At 50.2% G+C, this 18,654-nt stretch overlaps 1 protein-coding gene across 4 annotated transcripts in view; it reads right to left on the bottom strand.

The window, feature by feature from the left end:
- IL17REL (interleukin 17 receptor E like) overlaps window positions 1–17,618 on the bottom strand; it is a 31,196-nt gene extending 13,578 nt beyond the window's left edge. For 3 of the 4 annotated variants that reach the window (XR_006886221.1, XM_046646769.1, XM_046646770.1), the window contains exons 1-2: window positions 17,408–17,618; window positions 12,945–12,972 (exon numbers count right to left, since the gene is read on the bottom strand). Coding sequence is in view for 3 of the 4 variants with exons in the window: in XM_046646769.1 (XP_046502725.1) it covers window positions 12,945–12,972; window positions 17,408–17,509 (130 nt within the window). In the remaining variant the exon portion in view is untranslated. Of the gene's footprint in view, window positions 1–12,944; window positions 12,973–16,868; window positions 16,919–17,407 lie in introns of those variants that run through there. The other variant, XM_046646771.1, reaches the window with a different exon arrangement.
- Between the last annotated feature and the right edge of the window lie 1,036 nt (window positions 17,619–18,654).

The raw sequence follows: 18,654 nt of genomic DNA, 5'->3' as shown, positions 1-18,654 counted from the left end.
TGATGATGATGATGATGTTGATGATGATGATGTTGGTGATGATGATGTTCATGATGATATAATAGTAGAACAAAGCATCAGTGAGCTGTGGGACAACTTCAAGTGACCTAATATATGTATAATTAGAGTCCCTGAAGGAATAAGGTGAATGAAAAAAGACTTGAAGAAATGACAGAAATTTTCCAGACTTGATGAAAACTATAAACTCACAGATCCAAGAAGCTCAATGAGTATCAAGTATAAGATATATGAAGAAAATTACAAGGCACACCATGACCAATATGTTCAAAGCCAGAGATAAACAGAAAATTGTAAAAACCACCAGAGGAAAACTGACATGTTATGTACAGAAGAACAAAGATAAGGATGACAGCAAATTCCTTGTTGGAAGCAGAGCAAATAAGACAAAGAGAAAAACCTTTAAAGTACTGAAAGAAAAAACCTGACAACCCAGAACTCTATACCATTGAAAATCTCTTTGAAAATGAAGGATAAATAAAGACTTCTTTAGCATACAAAAGCTGAAAGAATTGCTCATCAGAAGACCCACACTACAAAAAATGTTAAGAAAGTCCTTTCAGTAGGAAGAAAAATGATTTCAGATGGAAATTTTATCAAAAGAATAAAGAATACCAGAAATGGTAATCACGTGGTTAAATATAAAAGATATTTTATTACTATTTAAACCTGTTTAAAAGACAAGTGATTGTTTAAGACAATATATTTAAAATTTTGGATATTGCTAAAGCAGCATTTAAGGGGAAATTTGTAGCACTAAACTCCTATATTAGAAAAGAAAGACCTCAAGTTAGTGACCTCAGCTTCCACCTTAAGGCACTAGAGAAATACACACTGTGAACTAATACAATGTTATTTGTCAATTACATCTCAAACTGGGGAAAAAAAGAATAACAAAACCCCAGGTAATCAGAAGAAAGGAAATAATAAAGATCAAAGTGGAAATTAATGAAATAGGAAAGAGAAAAGCAACAGAGAAAATCAATGAAAGCATATGTTTAAGAAAGAAATAATACCAGTTCTACACCGATTCTTCCAGAAAAGAGAAGATGAGGGAATAGTTCAGAACTCATTCTCTGTTACCAAAACCTGACAAAAATACTACAAAAAGAGAAAACTACAGAGCAATATACTTCATGGTCATAAACTAAAAACTCTAACAAAATTTCAGCAAATTGAATCCAACAATCTATAAAAGGATAACACATAATTACCAAGTGTGGTTTGTTCTAGGAATGCAAGGTTGGTTTAATACTCAAAAATCAATCCCTATAATTAACTATGTTAACAAATTTTAAAAACACATATAATCTCAATAGTCACAGCAAAATTATTTGACAAAATCTAAAATCTATTCCTAATAAAAACTCTCAGCAAAATAAGCATAGAAGGGAATTTCCTTGATCTGATAAAGGCCCTCTGTGAGAACCTGCAGCTAATATTGTATTTAATAGTGAAAGGATGGATTATTTTCGCCTAAGATCAGGAAGAAGACTAGGATTGCTGCTCTGATGGCTTCTATTCAATCTTCTGTATTAGAGATCCTAGTCAATGTAATAAGGCAAGAAAAGGAAACAGTAAACCTGTCTTCCTTTGCAGATGATATAGTTGTCGCTATAGAAAATCTGACGGAATCTAGAAAAAAGATACCAGAACTAAAGAATGAGTTTAGCAAATTGCAAGGCACAAGATCAAGATGTGAAAATCTACCATATTTCTATGTACTAGCAAAGAACAATTGCAAATTGAAATTTTAAAAATATCATTTACAGTAACATAAAATATGAAAGACGTAAGGACAAATCTGACAAAAGATGTGCAAAATCTATGCCTTGAAAACTAAAAAATATTGCTGAGAGAAATTTGAGAAAACCTAAATAAATTGAGAGGTAAATTGGGTTCATAGGTCAGAAGACCTAATATTGTTAAGATGTCAGTTCTCCCCAAATTGATGTGTAGATTCAAGAAATCACGATCAAAAACATTTTCATAGAAGGCCTTTTTTGCCCCATAAACTGATAAGCTGATTCTAAAATTCATATAGAAATGCAAAGGATCTAGAATAGACAAATCATCTTTGGTAAAGAAGAGCAAATCAGAAGCTAACACTGCCTAATTTCAGGACTTCTTATAAAGTAATCAGGCACAGGAATCAGGACAGTGTGGTATTGGTGTCAAGACAGACAAATGGATGGAACAGAACAGGGTCCCAAAACAGACCTGCCCAGATATGGACAATTGATGTCAACCAATACACTAGCTGCTGAAGGAGGAGAGTCTTCAACAAACTATGCTGGATCAACTGGACATCCACGTGCAAAAATGTGGACTTTAATCTGTGCCTTGCCCTAAATACAAAGTTCACTCAAAATGGACTGGAGATCAAAACTTTTAAAAGAAAACATAGTAAAAAAAATCTTTGTGACCTTGGGTAGGGCAAAACTTTTCTTAGCTACAATACTGAAATTACGATGCATAAAAGAAAACATTAGACTTCATCAAAATTAAAAACTTCTGCTCTTTGAAAGACACCGTTAAGAGAATGAAAAGACAAGTCACAAACTGGGGGAAAATATTTGCAAATCATCTATCTGATGAGGAACTTGTATTCAGAACTTATAAAGAACTTTCCAAACCAGCAATGCAATAAAAAATGGGCAAAAGATTTGAACAGATACTTCACCACAGAAGAAGAAAATGGCAAATAAGCACATGAAGAGGTGCTCGACGTTGTTAGACGTTAGGGAAATGCAAAAGTAAACCATGATGAGCTGCTGTCACTATGGGAACAGGCAACATGAGAAGGACTGACTATTCCAAGTGTTGGTGGGATGACTACTCCAAGTGTGGAGGAACTGGAAGCCTCATCCACTGCTGCTGGGAATGTGAAATTGTACAACCACTTTATAAAACAATTCGGCAACTTCTTTAAAAGTTAAACATATACCTGCTATGTGATACAGCCATTCACACCTGGATATTTACCCATGAGTAATGAGAAAGACTTTCCCAGTGTTCACTGTAGTTTTATTTTTAGTAGCCAAGCCTGGAGACAACTCAAATGTCCATCAACAGGTGAATGAGTAAACAGACTGTGTATAGCCGTATAGCCATGCAATGGGCTGGACTTTTTTTTTTTTGGCTGAGGAAGATTCGCCCTGAGCTAACATCTGTTGCCAATCTCCCTCTGTTTTATATGTGGGTCACCGCCACAGCATGGCCACTGACAAGTGGTGTAGGTCTGCGCCCAGGAACTAAACCTGGGCCACCAGAGCAGAGTGCACTGAACTTAACCCCTAAGTCACTGGGCTGGCCCTAGGATGGACTTTTGATATGTGCTACACGTGGATGAATCCAAAAATAATTATGCTGAGTGAAAGACACGAGAGTTCACACTGCATGATTCCATTTATATAAAATTCTAGAAAATGCAAACTAATCTCTAGGGACAGAAAGCAGATCTGTGGCTGTTGGGGAGGAGGGGGAGGGGGAGGTCTGGAGAGAGGGTGTCACAGGGACCGAGGAAACTTTGGGGATGGTGAGACTATCCATTATGCTGACTGTGGCAATGGTTTCACAGGTGTACACATACGCAAAACGTCAGCAAGTCGAATACTTAAAATATGTAGAGTTCACTTTATGTCAATCACACATCAATAAGGCCAAAAAGGTCATTTCCTTCCCTCATCCATCTGTGATGTGTGTAAGCCAGCAGCAAGTGTCCAGATTCCTGCCCAGGTTTGGTGGCCCCTTGGGAGGGGGGGTCTCTCCCAACTCAGTTTACATTTACTCGAGATCAGAAGTGGGAAAAAGAAAACAATAAGACAACTTTAAAAAGATGTCTTAAACACCAGGGATGCAACTGAGTTCACACCCCTGGGAGCTTCTCTTCACCAGCGCGCCCTCATGTCCTCAGTGGTGGGAGGGGGTAGACCAAGGGAGGGGCGGAGGACCGCAGGCTCCCCCCACCAGATCGATGGAGACTTAGAAAACCACAACACCAATGAAAAGTTGGTCTGCCTTCTATGATTACCGTGTGTGGGCAGTTCTAACAATGCCAGTGATAAAAATCCTCCTCCCAGTTGCTCCAGGTTCTAATCACCCGCCCGCCCCTGGCGTGGCCCGCGCCAAGCATCCTGGCCGCCGCTGTCCTGGAGCTCGTGGGATCTAACAGACTATGTGGGGCTTTTTGGAGGGACTCCATCCAAGGGCGGCGGCTGGAACCTGAGGAGGCACCTGGACCCCTGGCTGGCCACCAGCTCCGTGGGACAGCCTGGTGGGCTAGTGGGCAATGTGCAGGGAGCAGAACTCTGTCCCCAGGCCTGATGTCCCCTTGTGTGGAGGTCACATGTGGAGCCCGGTGCACAGCGGTCCTAAGGGATGAGACTGGGCTTCAGGATTCTCTCTCCAGCTTCACACAGTGAAAACTTCCTCCTCGACCAGGACATGAGGGGTCTGCATCTTCTGACCTTTTCTGGGAAACACAAAGACCTGTTCTAGCCAAAAAGAACAGGGTCAAAGCCAGAATATAGGCAATAAATGGTAGAGCAGTAGAAGGACTCAGAGGAACATGAAATGATGACATATGTAGAGTTAAGCAGGATGGATGCAAAGGAAAAGTTGCCTCTTGTAAAAGAAAATGTATAAAAATAAGAACAGGCTCTTGTCCCAAGTTAAGCTGACGAAAACAGGAGAGAGGAGCAAGCAGAGGAGGGAGCGAGTGAGGCAGAAATATGCGGAGTGTTTGTGGTTCAAAATGGGGAATGCTGCTCATTGTTGCTGTGTGGAAATAATTGTGAACCCAAGATTCATCAGAAAGACTTGGGGAGAAGTAAAGATATTTGATCTTAATCAAACATTTAAAGACTACCATAGAGCCTTACTAAAAGAAGGCCTAACAGATGTATTTTAAAAAGGAGAAATATGAACTCAAAAGGAAGAAGTGGCTTACGGAAAGGAACAGTGGACACAGGAGTTGGTAAACAGGTGGTTAATTTAAATTTCATTGACAGAGGAGGACAAAGAAAGACTATGTTTAAAAACAAGTTGGGACGCAGAGCACAGGCAGCCACGTCTGTCGGGGCATCTCCCAGCCCAGTGCAGCTGAGAGCTTCAGGCACAGGGCAGACCAGGGAGCCACAGAGCTGCCCTGGTGACATGTTGGTCCCTGACCCGGTTTGGGGGAGTCCGGAGAAACTCTTGGGCACTGCGGGCTGGCTGCTCTGAGCCGGCAGGGCCAAGTGGAGAGCTTCCTGGGGAGCTGCAGCCTCTAGCGGGTCTGGGTGCTGGTTACCAGCACTGGTTTGCACCTCCAGGAAGATCCAAGAAGCCTCAGAAATGGTCCTGACAGTCTTGCATTACTCCTGGGTACCACTCAGAAACAAAGGTGACTCTGGTTTGGGGGAAGGCCCCTTCATCCTAGGCCTCAGGAAATGCCAAGAATCATTTCTTGAGGGCGTTGAGCAGATGTACTTAAAGATAAACAAACACACCAGGAAACAAAGCGCCAAAAGGGAGAACCAGCAGAAACAACGGGCCACAGACAACCCAACAGAGTTCTCCAATGACGGAAGTGCTAGCCGTGAACTACAGATAAACTGTGCTAAACAGACAAGCTCGAAAACACGTGCAGTGGGGAAAAAGTATAAAGAAGGACAAAGCACATTTGAAAGAAACAAACAGAAGTTCTAGAAATGAAACTCAGAGAAACAGAAATTTAAAATGCAATAAATGATTTTAAGAGCAGTTGGACATCACTGGAGAATTAGTAAAGTGGAAGAAAGATCACAATGAATGATCTAGAAGGCAGCAAAAGGACAGAAAGATGGAAGATACAGAAGAGAGATTAAGAAATGTGCAGAAAGAAGTAAAGTGCCTAAGATGTGCCCACTCGAGTTCCAGAAGGAAGAGAGAGAAGGGGCAGAGGCAATATTGATATGACGGCTAACTTTTCTAAAGCTTACACAAGAAAGTAAAAATATAGGCCAGTCTCACTTATGAATATAGTTGCAAAATCCTAAATAAAATTTTAGCAAATTGACTTGATGTATCAAACATGATCAGATAGGATTTGTTTCAGGACTGCAATGTGGTCAACATTAGAAAATCTATCAGTCAGTTTCACCTCATTAATGGATTAAAGGACGAAAACTACATGATTATCTTCATAGATGCAGAAAGTTTTCATACAGGGCAACACATATCCATGTTAAAAGAATGTTTAGCAAAATAAGAAAAGAAAGGCACTTCCTTGTCTACTTTGAGGACATCTACTCTGAACTCCCAATAAACCAACACTCAATGGTCAGCCTTGGGGATCACTGCCATTCATATCAGGGCTAAGACCAGGGTTCCACATTCAACGTTGTCCTGTGGATTTGAGCCAGTTCCATAAGACCAAAAACCAACCAACAAACATAGGTTTATAAACTGTCACTATTTGCAGGATATGTGATTATCTATGTACAAAAACTTGAGACTCAGTGGGAATCTATTAGAAATAACAAAGAGACTTTGACAAATGTATTGGATACAAGATCAATATACAAAGATAGCATTGCTTTACACTAGCAAAAGCCAACTAGAAAATGTAATAAAATAAGGAAACCATTCACAGTATCCTTCAACCTCAGAAAACCATAAATAAATGCTTTGAGGAAGACCTAAACAGATGGGAAGCCATACCATGTTCATGGGTGGAACACACAACTCTGATAAGATGTCATTTCTGTCTCGAATTGATCAATAAATTCAATGCAATTCCAATCAAAATGTGTGATATTGTGACTTACAGTAAGAAATATAAGGGCCAGCCCGGTGGCATAGTAGAAGAGTCTGTGCACTCTGCTTTGGCGGCCTGGGGTTCACAGGTTCAGATCCTGGGCACAGACCTACACACCACTCATCAAGCCATGCTGTGGCAGTGACCCACACACAAAATAGAGGAATATTGGCACAGACGTTAGCTCAGGGATAATCTTCCTCACCAAAAAAAAGAAGAAAAGAAATATACATTTGGTCTTCATCCTCGTTTCCGGCACAGAGCTCCTAAAACCCCTGGAATTTCCTAAGTGATAAGAACAATAAATGTGTCTTTTGCTATTCATAACAAGCCCCTTTCAACCACACCTGAGTTTGTGTTAATGAGGTGACTTATGGAAAGCACCTACATGGGGCTGATGCCAGAGGACCCAACCCTGTGATTACAGGATTGGAACTCTCAGCCCCACCCCTGACCTGCAGGGAGGGGAGAGGGGCTGGAGATTGAGTTCAATCCCCAACAGCCAATGATTTAATCAATCGTGCCTGGGCAATGAAGCCTCCATAAAAACCCAAAAGGATGCGGCTCTGAGAGCTCAGTGAACACGTGAAGATGTGGGGAGAGAGGTGTGCAGAGAGGGCGTGGAAGCTCCACCCCTCCCCACATGCCCGCCCTACGCATCTCTTCCCTCTGGTTGTTCTCGAGTTATATCCTTTCATAACAAGCCAGTCAACTAGGAAGTAAAATGATTCTCTGAGTTCTGTGAGTCGCTCAAGCAAATTAATTGAACCAGAGGAGGGAGTCATGGGAGCCTCTGATCTATAGCCAGTTAGTCAGAAGCACAGGCGACAACCTGGACTTGGAATTGGTGTCTGAAGTGGGGGACAGTCTCGTGGGACCGAGTCCTTAACCTGTGGGATCTGACGCTATCCTCAGCTAGACCATGTCAGAACAGAGTTCACTGCTTGGTGGTGTTGAAAAACATACACACTGGAAAATGCCTGCTGAAATTTTCAGGAAACTTGACAATCAAAAATTCACATTGAAGAGCTGAAGATATACAAAATGCTAAGACCCTTTAAAAACCTTTTGATTGTAAAGATGAAAGGTAGATCCTGAAAAGCCCTCAAAAGAAGCATGGCTGAGTGAACTATTACAGAGCAGACAGCCTTGCTCCACGCCCAGGTGGCCCCCCAGCTCCATTGCAGCTCCTTCCCTCACTCCAGAAGCAACCACTGTCCTGACTTTTCTAGTCACGACTGTTTTGCATTTCTTTACGGTTTCATCACCCAAACACGCCTCTCCAGACATATTGTTGAATCTTGCTCATTTTTTAAACCTGGCTATCTGTTTGGTCTCTCTTAGTCAACCGGTGCTCCTTGCAGTTGTTCAGATGAAGACCAGGCTCCTGAGGGGTCAGGCGTCCTCCACTGGCATTTGTTTTCCTCCTGGTGCGATCTCTGGGCCCTGCATTTCTGGCAAATCAGCAGTGGGGCCCGGAGGCCTGACCACCTTCAGGGTCGAGTCTTCTGACGGGACTCGAGCTGCTGTTGAATGGCTTTATGAGGAGGTGTGTTGTGTCTGGATCTCGGCCGTGTTTGATGTCAGCTGGTACCGAGGCTCCCAATTCAGTGGGAGATGCAAAATGGCGGTATCATAATTCCATTGTTTCATTTCCATTTATTAGCTGGAATAATTACTTACTCCAAGGTAGCTTTCATAGAAGAGAGCCAGGATCGAGGCTTGACTCTTTTCTTTCACTTTCCCAGTTTTCAAGATGATGACTGGTTTCTTCTCATCCACCAAAGACCAATGACTCTTTTTTTTTAACAATATCATTATGAATGCATGGGTTGCAATTCACTGCAATTCTTATTTTTTTAAAGCTCCAATGATGTCCTCTTGGCTAATGGCAGCTTCTTCGGGTTGGTTCCCAAGCCTATTGACATGTCACCACAGCCTTGAGCGCCCTCTCGCCGGCTGGTAAGACAAGATGTTCAGGCTCTTGCACATTTTCTGCCCCAAACCGGGAATCAGTCACTGTGGTCAGAAGCCCTGCCTGGTTTCCTCCGGTGGGAAATGGTATTTCAAGACCCTGGCCAGGGGGCTCGTGGCTGTGAGGTAGTTGTTGGTTCTAGGATATTTGTGTGGGCAAAGCTGCAATATATTTATATAAAACAAGTGTGACTCATGAGGTGATATTTATGTTACCAATTCAGAGTAAAGGTTTTACTTCACCTTTTCTGTATGAACCTGCTTCTCTCTTTTTGCATGCGGAGAGTCCTGATTCTCAAGAACACGGGGATGATAGAATGAAAACACGTCCTCTGCTGCGTTCCACATAATACAGGGTCTCAGAGTCACAGGACTACCAACCAGGACCAATCGAACAGTCTGTCTTGGCATCCACTTTTCTCATTCTCTCTGCATTTTTTATGGCCGTTCCCTATCTACAGGGTCAGACCGTTGAGCTGGGACACACCACACTATCTCCCTTTTAACGTGTGGTCTCAGTTTTGCCCAAAGCCATGTACTTGATTCTCTCCCATTTCCATGGGGGCCTCGCCAGTCCTTCGGGCTGCCTGAAGCTTGTTTCCTGTAGAGTTCTCCAGAGGGGCCTGTGCCGACGACACACCTGGACGTCAGCTTTGCTTTTGTTGGAGGATATTTGACGTATGATGTCATGGATCTGACACATTTGTATGCTGTCATATGACTGCCACTGTGGCGATGGTTAGCACCTGTATCGAAGAATTCCCATTCCGTTTTTGGGGTGGGAAGAATGGGGTCCCTCAGAAGTGTGGTGATGACAGTGCCGTGTTGCTGTCTACACTCAACTGTGCGCTGTGGCTGTCCACACCTTCTGCCCGTCTGAATGCTGCTGATGGAAAGTCTGACGTCATGTCCTTTGCCTCCAGGGTCAGCTGTACGCTCTTTGCAGAATACCCAAAAGATTTTTCTCTTTCTCTTTAAAATCCAGTCATCTTACTAGAATAGGTTGGGTATTCTCAGGTACGTAGTTTGCCCCTTCGATAACTAGTTTCAAGAAACAAATTTAAAAGTTTTCTTGAGCTGTAGTTCTTGGGGTTTGTGCTGTTGCTTCTGTTTTCATCTCCAGGGTCCCTGTCATCTGTGGTTTCGACATTCTTTGCCTATGGCAACATTTACCAGTTATTCACACATCATTTCAATCTCTTTTTTTCAATTAAAAAAAAATGTCCTCCTTTCAACTTCTACTTCTCTGAAGGTGTTCAGTGTTGGGTCCACTTACTCTTGTGTTCTTCTAATGCAGCCTTCACTCCTAAAACGGCTTTTTGGGCTGGCCTGGTGGTGCAGCGGTGAAGTGCTCACGTTCCGCTTCTCGGCAGCCCGGGGTTCGCTGGTTCGGATCCCAGGTGCGGACATGGCACCGCTTGGCACGCCATGCTGTGGCGGGCATCCCACGTATAAATAGAGGAAGATGGGCACGGATGTTAGCTCAGGGCCAGTCTTCCTCAGCAAAAAGAGGAGGATTGGCAGCAGATGTTAGCTCAGGGCTGATCTTCCTCAAAAAAAAAATAAATAAATAAAATGCCCTTCTCCTTTATTCCTAGTTCTGAGTGTTGCCACCTCATTTCTGAATATTTCTAGTTTCTGTTCATGTCACTTTCACGTCTCAGATCATTTTCTGAGCATTCTAAACCACCCTGAAGTGGGGGGACAGCAGGTTCCAGGGCGTTCCTCAGTCTTGCTCTATCACCATCACCTGTCTGGAGCTTGTCCTTGATGCTATTCTGTGGCTTATATTTACGAGAGCTCAGTTTCCCTGAGCTTTCTGCAGCTGTCTTGGTTCTGACCGCCTTCCTGACCACGCGAAGCTCCCTCCCCTCCTGCTGTTTTGGGTGATGTTAACACGGCGGATTGCTTCCTCAGGTCCTGCTTCCCCCTCGTCTGTGCCTCCTCTTTTCCTGCCTCTGTTGTCCTCACTCTGCTCAACCTGTTGCCACCACCAGCCTCTCCATGTGCAGCCGCCTCACAGGGCTCCTCACAGGATGCTCCCTGCCGGCGCAGCCCCCCGCCACGGAGCCGAGTGGGGACAGCCATCCTGGCTTCCTCTGCTTTTCTCAGTTGGCTGCGTGCCTCCGTGTGATTACGGTTGTCTGTCTGGGTTCTACTGCGCTCCGTCTGTCAGACGTCCCTCTGCTTCCTGCCACACGCCCTGCTGCTCCAGCTCATCCTCGCGGTTTTGGAGCCTGCACCCCGCGTTGTTGAAAGCACTGTGCGCCACTTCTCCTTCACGGTCTCCTTGCTCTGTTTGCATCTGAGGACTCAGGGAGGTGATACACCTCCTGGGACAATTTAGGAAGGAAAGGAACAAAGAGGGCATGCGCTCCACCAGAAACCCCTACCTCATGGAGACGGATGATGAGAGACAAGGACAGCGGGTCAGAGGACCAACCACAGCGGCTGGAAGTCTGACATCACACAGTCAGATGGGGGTGAGGGAGCACAAGTCACTTCGGGCTGTGTGTGGCCAAGACAGAAAGAACGTCACCACGATAATGGGGAAGAAGTTAAAATATGAGCGAAGGGAAGAAAGGCAGCTGGAGGGAGAAAGGAACATAGAATTCAAAAGACAAAGAACAGGTGACAGAAGACAGTATACCGAGGGAGACGACGCTCCTCAGGCGCTTCCACAGCAGAGCATCTTAACAGAGAAGCAGATCCCGTACAACAAGGGGTCAAAGACAGATGCCCAGACAGCTGCACAATCAGAATAGGAGGCGCGCGGACCCGAGGAGCAAGTCGAGGACCAGGCAGCCCCATCTCAGGGCTGACATGCACAGGAGAAATGTGCAGAGGGCTGGCCCCGACTGAAAACTAAATTGCTGGCTTAGAATGGTTGAGATAATCACGGAAAAAGCAGTTGAGAAAGACAAAATGAATGGAACCAGGTCGGGAGATGGAGATCATCCAATATAAAGAGAAGGGGGCGCCCGAGGCAGAGAGCTCACAGGAGCATTCAGAGGAGTAACTAAAACTTTCTCTGATGTTATGAAAGAACCCCATTCGAGGGCCGAAAAGGAGCCGGGATCCCGGAGAAGCGGCTCAGAGCAGCAGGACCGGGACCGAGATGAGCTTGGGTAAGTGGTGGCGTTCAAGGACAGGAAGAGTCCTTAGGCCGAAGCCCAGGTTGGCACCAGCCTTCTCTGCAGGTACTGCCAGGCGACCGCGAGTGATGGGGACAAGGGTCTGTGCAGGAAGCCTGTGTGACCCTGGAAGGGCGCAGACAGGACGTGGCACACGCGTCAAAGCAATGGCTTCCACCCTCCAGGAGGGAACGCCGGGGAGCAGAATGACCCGTGGGGCGACCTGACGCCATTAAATGCCAGCAACCACTGCCCGGCCCGGCAGCCAGTCGTCCTCCCACTTCTCTGAGTGTTTCGTGATCTCCTGTCTTAACCTCGGAAGGGTCCTTGAGGAATGCTATCTCAAGGTGAAGAAACAAAGTTGAGCCATTTCTTCAGTTTACTTTTACTATTAAATTCAAGTCAAATAAAATAAAATGCATATTTTAAATAGCATAAGGTGATTTCATTTTTATATTTTTATCTGTTTATCCTACTAATTGTATATTTGCCTACAAAAATGTCTAGAACAATGTTTTCCTAACGTAAATAATATTTACTTCTATATGGGGGCTTTGGAGCGAGATTTATTTTAACATTCCTTCTTAGATATTTCGTATCACTTATTCCTTTTAATAAACATAGAAGTGTTTACAAAGACAATAAAGCTATTTTTAAAACGAGGCGTCATCTTACATTGGGCAAAAATGAAAAAGTTTGATAAGAGGAAATGGCGGTTTCCACATATCGCTGGCAAGAATGTAAACAGGTGTGGCCACTTCAGAAAGCAAGGTGGGGTCGTCCAACAAACAGGAGCGCACAACTTCCGGCCCGAGCTGGGGCCTTGCCCACATGCACCAGGCCCTGGACAGGGACGTCGGGGGCTCTGCTCTGTGAGGGGGTGGGGGAGGCCAGGGCAGTGTCGGCTGTCCCTACTGCGGAGGGAGACCCCAGCTACAGAACAGACCTGGCCCCTGGGGAGGCCAAGGTGACCCTGGGGGCCTGATGGCCTGAGGACTGGGAGGGCAGCATGTCCCCTCTGCCTGGGATGTACTCACAGTTCATGTGGCTCCTGCAGGTGAAGCCCTGCGGACAGAAGGAGAGGGAGTGAGAGGTCAGCTTGGTCACCTCTTGTCCCACCGCCTGCACCCAGACCTGTCACGTGGCCCCCGTCCTGCCTTTTACTGCCTCTGGGACCTGGGGGCGCTGCATCTCCTGGTTCCTCCTGTGTGCCCAGGGGTGCTCACCCTGAGAACACCCGGCCTGATGCCCCACATGCAGTGGCCACTCAGTAAACGGTGTGACCCGGCCCCTGTGGACCTTCAGACCCCCTCCCCCCCTGACTACATGCCCCACTTCTGCTGCTGGCATTCAAAGCCCCCGCAGGCCCGCCCCGACCTGGTCTTCGTCAGGGGAACCTTGGCTGAGGCCTCCCGCGTGCTGGCACCGGCTGGGTGCTGAGTTCACGAATAAAAGAGAAAAAAGAGGTCCCTGCCTCCGAGGAGCCTGCATTCTGAGATGGGAGACACCGCGACCCTAAGACATCGGTGAGCTATGTTTTATGTTGGATGCTGGGAAGTGACGTGGGAGAGTGACAGAGGGGTGGGGACAGTGGGGGCTGTAAACCTGCTCGGGGGTGGTCAGGGGAGACCCCACTGAGAGGGTGACTTACGTGGGGTGTGAGCCAACGGGGATCTGTGCAAGCTGCCTTTCCAGGCCCAACTCGGAGCTGATTCTCACCCCCAACCCCTACACCCTGCCCGACGGAGGGAGCCCCCAAAGAAGGGGACTCGGCCCAGGACGGGTGCTCTGGGCTCAGACAGGGGCCTGTAGGGGAAGGGGCTCGAGGCCATGCCTGTGGACCCCGCTTTAGTGGGTGGGACATGGGGCTCCACAGCTGCGCTTGGGAGAAGGAGGCCAAAGACTGCGGCTCTGGAAGCCCAGAGACCGAACTAGCTGCCGGAATCCAGACCAGCCTGCGGTCACTGTCCCGGGACACAGGGCTGCAGCGGCCCGTGCTCAACAGCGGCACCACGTGGCAGCAAAGAGCAACAGCAGGCCGAGGCTCTCCTCCCTCCCAGGGCAGACTTGATCCTCTAGGGTCCCAAGAAGCTGTGACTGGGGGCCCCCAGATGGAGACCCTGGGCCTCCTGCTGGTAGCACAGGTGGGGAGAGGGCGACTAGAAGTCAGGTCCATTCCTTGAATTTGTGGAGCAGCCACGACTGGTGGTTCCATCTCCCACTCCACCCCCTTTCTAAATAAACTTTAGTTAGGAGTAATCTTAGATTCACAGAAATGATGCAAAGACAGCGTCCCCCAATGCCAATATCTTATGTAATACAGTGCATTTGTAAAAGCCAGGAGACCAGCACCGTGCCTTCCCGTTAGCTGAACTCCAGACTTTGTCGGGAGCTCACTCATCTTTCCCTAATGTCCATTTTCTGTTCCTCATTGCATTCAGCCTCTCCACTCTTAATTCTCAGCCTATTGTCACGTCCCTGTCTTCCGACCACACGATATCTTCCTAGAGACGGCTGACATGTCCCCGTCCTCAATCTCAGGCTACCACAAAACCCGCTGAGGGGACTGGACCAGCACCTGGACCCTCCCAGCCTGCCCACGGCCCCCCGGTGAGGTGCACAGCCTCAACCACCTGCCCCGGGGGCCTGATCCAGGGGCGGCAAGAGGGCTCTGCCCGGACAAAGGGGCTGAGCCCACTTGGGTACCCCTCCAGAACATGGCTGAGCAGCGGATGGGAGGTGGGCAGGAGTGGACGGCCCCATCCAGCGCACAGGAGACAGCAGAGCACTGAGGTGACCCAGCAAGGCTAAGCAGCAGCAGGGCCTGGCTAAAGAGGGGGCAGTGGCCCCCCTCACTCCCTCCTACAGCCCCAGGTGCTCAGACGCCCCCTTGGCAACCTCAGTCCTACCTGCCCGAGCCCTACCCCCCACCCAAGACCTCAAGGAAGGAAAAAGGCCCTGGTGGGGGCTCTCGGAAGCTCCAGAGGTTGAAGGGCATGCCTGTGTCCTGGCCACTGGGGACCACCTTCTCTCTCTGTGCCTGATGCCCATACAGGCTGGAGCTGTGCCCGCGGGTGTCTGGGAAATGCGGGTGGATGTGGTCTGGAGGTATACCCTTCAGGGCCCAGATCCCCTCTCCCCTCAGGGATGCAGGAGATGGTGTGGCAGGGGCAAAGGTCGAGGTCACAGAACAGCTGAGGGCAACGCCGCCCAGGGACCCTGCTGTCTGGAGCATGGAGGGGAGGCTGGCCGGCCAGCGCCCTGGGGCCCGGCGGGGCAGGGCAGGGATGGAGAAGTGCCCCTCCCCCGGGGGTTTCCAGCGGGCTTCTCGGGGCTTCCCGGGGGCATGGGGGTGTCTGTGGGGCGGGACCCTGAGGTGCATCTTTGGGGTGGGGTCTGGGTCCCCGCCTTCCACTCCACATCTCCCCCCCGGGCCTGAGCTCCAGCGAGGAAAGGACCCAGCATCCCAGGCTCTGCTTCCTAGTGGTGGGAGGGGGCCAAGGGCCAGCGGGGGTCCCAGGGTGAGGCCCAGGGGGTGGAGTCCCCAGGGATTCCTCCAGGGCCAGGTCACCTCCACCAGCCAACTCCAGGGACGCCCCTGATCACCTCATTCAGCACTGGGGTGCTATGGTCATCTGTTGCCGTCCCCCCAGCCCCCACTGTCTGGTCAGCAAGGATGATTTTTCACTAAAGAGTGGCCAAGGCCCAGGACCGACCTCCAGTGGGCACGCGTGTCCCCTGGTGTCCCCGGTCCTGCCTGAGCTCCCACGGTGGCTGCTCCCACCATGGGTGGGCTTCCTGCTCTGTCCTCTCGAGTTCATACCTCTCCTCCTGAGCTGGACACCTCCACCTCCAATGTCCCTCCGCTCCCCTAACCCCACTGCCCAGCAGGGCACCGAAGTGGCTAGAGCTCTGTGAAGTCCAAAATGGTGCCCGGGCCTCAGCCACCTGCTGGGGGCAGCAGCCCCGGGCAGTGAACGCCTGCCCTCCCGCCTCTTGCGCTGGTCCCTCCTCCAGCCTCCTCTCCCCTTCCCCTGCCTCCCCTTCTTGGAAGATCCTTTCTCTTCCTCACAGCTGGGCCCTGGGGGCTCAGTCCTCAGCCTGACCCTCTGGTCCCATTTCATCCTGTCGTGTGACGGCTCCACTCACTGCAGATCAGGCCACCCTGGCCTCCACTCGGATGCCAGCTGCCCCCAACATCAGTCTCCATGTCTGATGGGTTTCTCAAATCGCGTATGTCAAACACAAGTTTCCTCCCTGAAAACGTGCCCTGCCCCGGCCCCCATCTCAGGAAACGCGTCCTCCGTCAGCCCAGACACTAAAGTCTGCTCAAAGATCCATCTTTGATTTCTCCTTCCCTCAACTGTCCCCAGTCCTGACAGCGCCACCTCCAAACCACACCCCAAAGTAGCCCCTCCTGTACCCCATCTCTCCTGTGGGGCAGGTCCAGGCCGCCAGCCCCTCCTGCCTGGACCCGCTGTTTCCTCTGCACCCACCTGTTCCCACCAGCAGCGAGGGGGAGCATCTCCTCGCCCACCGTGGGTCCTGCAACTCTGACCTGAGCCCCCAGGCACTCTGGCCACCCTGAGCCCCCTCTGTCCCTCGCTGAGCTCCCTGGACCCTCTGCTGGACATACTCCCAGGCCTCATGGAGCTGTCCCCAAGTGTCCCATGGGGGTCCCAGCCATTGCCCTTGAAAGGCACACACCAGCTCTCGCCCTGGCTGCCCACTGCTCTCTCGCCTTCTCCACAGCAGTTGTCACCACCTAAACCTTGCGTTGTGCATTTTTTCCCACTAGAACATGAGTCCCTGAGGTCAGGGCTGCATCTCTCTCCCCACTGTCCCCATACCTGGAACGGTGCACACAGCAGGTGCTCAGTAAGACCCCCCCATCCCTGTGACACCTGCCGTGTTCCCTCTGTGCCCGTGTCCCTGCTGTGTCCCCCACTGTCCCCACACACCTTCTGGACTGTGTCCCCCTAGCCTAGGCCAGTCTCGGCACTGGGCGCACCTCGTGGACGCGGCACACTATGTCGGTGATGCTGGAGCCTCCCTGGGGTTAGGCTGAGTCAGCCTGCCCTCCTGAGAAGTTCCCGCGGCTGCTTCCCGCCCGGATGAGCATGCTCCCCGCAGCACTTCCTTGGCAGTGTCCACACAAACCCAGTTGCCGCCTGGAGCCCAGCGTCCCGATGATGCAACACGGCTCAGGGAACGTGGGTGACGGGGGCTCTCAGGCTGCCCCCTCACATGGCTGCTCAGGGATGGATCACTCTGAGACCCTCAGGCTCTCAGCAAACATTCCCAGAGCAGTGCTGCAGGGGCCGGCTGGGCCTGCCAGGGATCCCCAGGCTACCAGGTCCTCCTGTCACCCACTGCCCCCGGGCCTCTGCACCCCCTCACCTGTTGCTTTCATCGTGTGCCAAGGGTGCCAGGCTGGTGCCCACCTGCAGAGGAACCGAGGCCCCTCAAGATGAGAGCCTAGGAGGGGGTAGAGACTCACCTGAGAACACGAGAGGCCACATTCTGCAATCCGAGGGATGGCCAGGCCCCGGTAAATAATCCAGGTCAGGGAAAGGAAGGCCATTGCTTGCCCAGTCAGCATCGGGCCGGCCTGACAGTGACTGCCCGTGTGTGTTGGGTGAGCTTGCAGGATGCCTCGTAGCTGCTGCTCTCTGCTTTCTCAGCCTACAGCTCCAGCCCCAAAGACGAGAGTCTTGAGTTTGCTCCTGGGCGGACACGCCCCCTCTCGGTGGAACACAGCCCAAGTGGGCTGGCTGCAACCACAGCGCCACAACTATCCCCCTCCCCGCCCCGCCCCCCCCTCCCCCGCGCCCTGGCTCCCCCTCCAGTTGGGAGGCTGGACTCTGGCCAGATGCCCTTGGAGTTTCTAGGCTGCCGAAGGAGGCATCTTGGAACTCTGAGCCTTTGGGGTCCCAGATAATGGGTTTCTCCTGGGGCTAGCTGCTACAGCAGTGCTGGCTGCAGGCCTGATAGATCAGCAGTGCTGACTGCCCTGCATACCCCAGGGCTCCTGGGTGTACCCCTGTCTCTCAGGCACCCACCTCAATGGTGGAGGAGGGATGGTGGCCAATGGCCCTGGTCCTCGAGCTTAGTGGGCTAACAGAGGAGCAGGCACCATCCTGGGTGCCTGCACCTGGGAGCCCTGAGTCCCACAGGAGAGCTCTCTCCTGGAATGGGATCTGGGACTCCACCTCAAGACCTGGGTGCCCCCATCCCCCCTCCAGATGCAAGAGGCTCCCTCGTTTGCAGAGGCCTCTCATGGCTGTCCCTCACTCCCGAGCGTGGAGCCCTGTGGCCTGTAACTCGGGCCTGGCTCCTGCTCGGGAAGTCACTCCGTGCTCCTTTTTTCTCACTTGAATCGTCCTATGTGGAGGAGAAGTTTCCAGGCTGAGGCTCATGCTTCCCGCCTGTCTCCAGCCCTGGCCAGGGGAAGGGCAGTGGGAAGGAGAGAACCAAGGTGTGGCTCTGGGGCCCCTGGGGCACCTCCCTCCCCGGGCAGGCCCAGAGTCCCTGACCAGCACTCTTCCTGCACCTGCCAGGCAGGTGTGAACGCCTCTGGCCCAGGAGGACACTGTCCCATGAGTGTGGAGCACAGAGAGGGGTGTATGGATAGGGAGCCTGAGGAGCGCTGGGGATCTGCCTGGAACCCCAACAGGGCACCCAAGTGTGGAGGGCGGCAGACTCAGGGTGGCACTGTCCCCAAGTCAGGCCTCCTGGGCAGGCAGG

The sequence above is a fragment of the Equus quagga genome, chromosome 19 (assembly GCF_021613505.1).
Source record: "Equus quagga isolate Etosha38 chromosome 19, UCLA_HA_Equagga_1.0, whole genome shotgun sequence".
Taxonomy (NCBI): Eukaryota; Metazoa; Chordata; class Mammalia; order Perissodactyla; family Equidae; genus Equus; species Equus quagga.
Note: the sequence above shows the minus strand (reverse complement) of the source record. Positions and strands in the feature narration are given on the sequence as shown.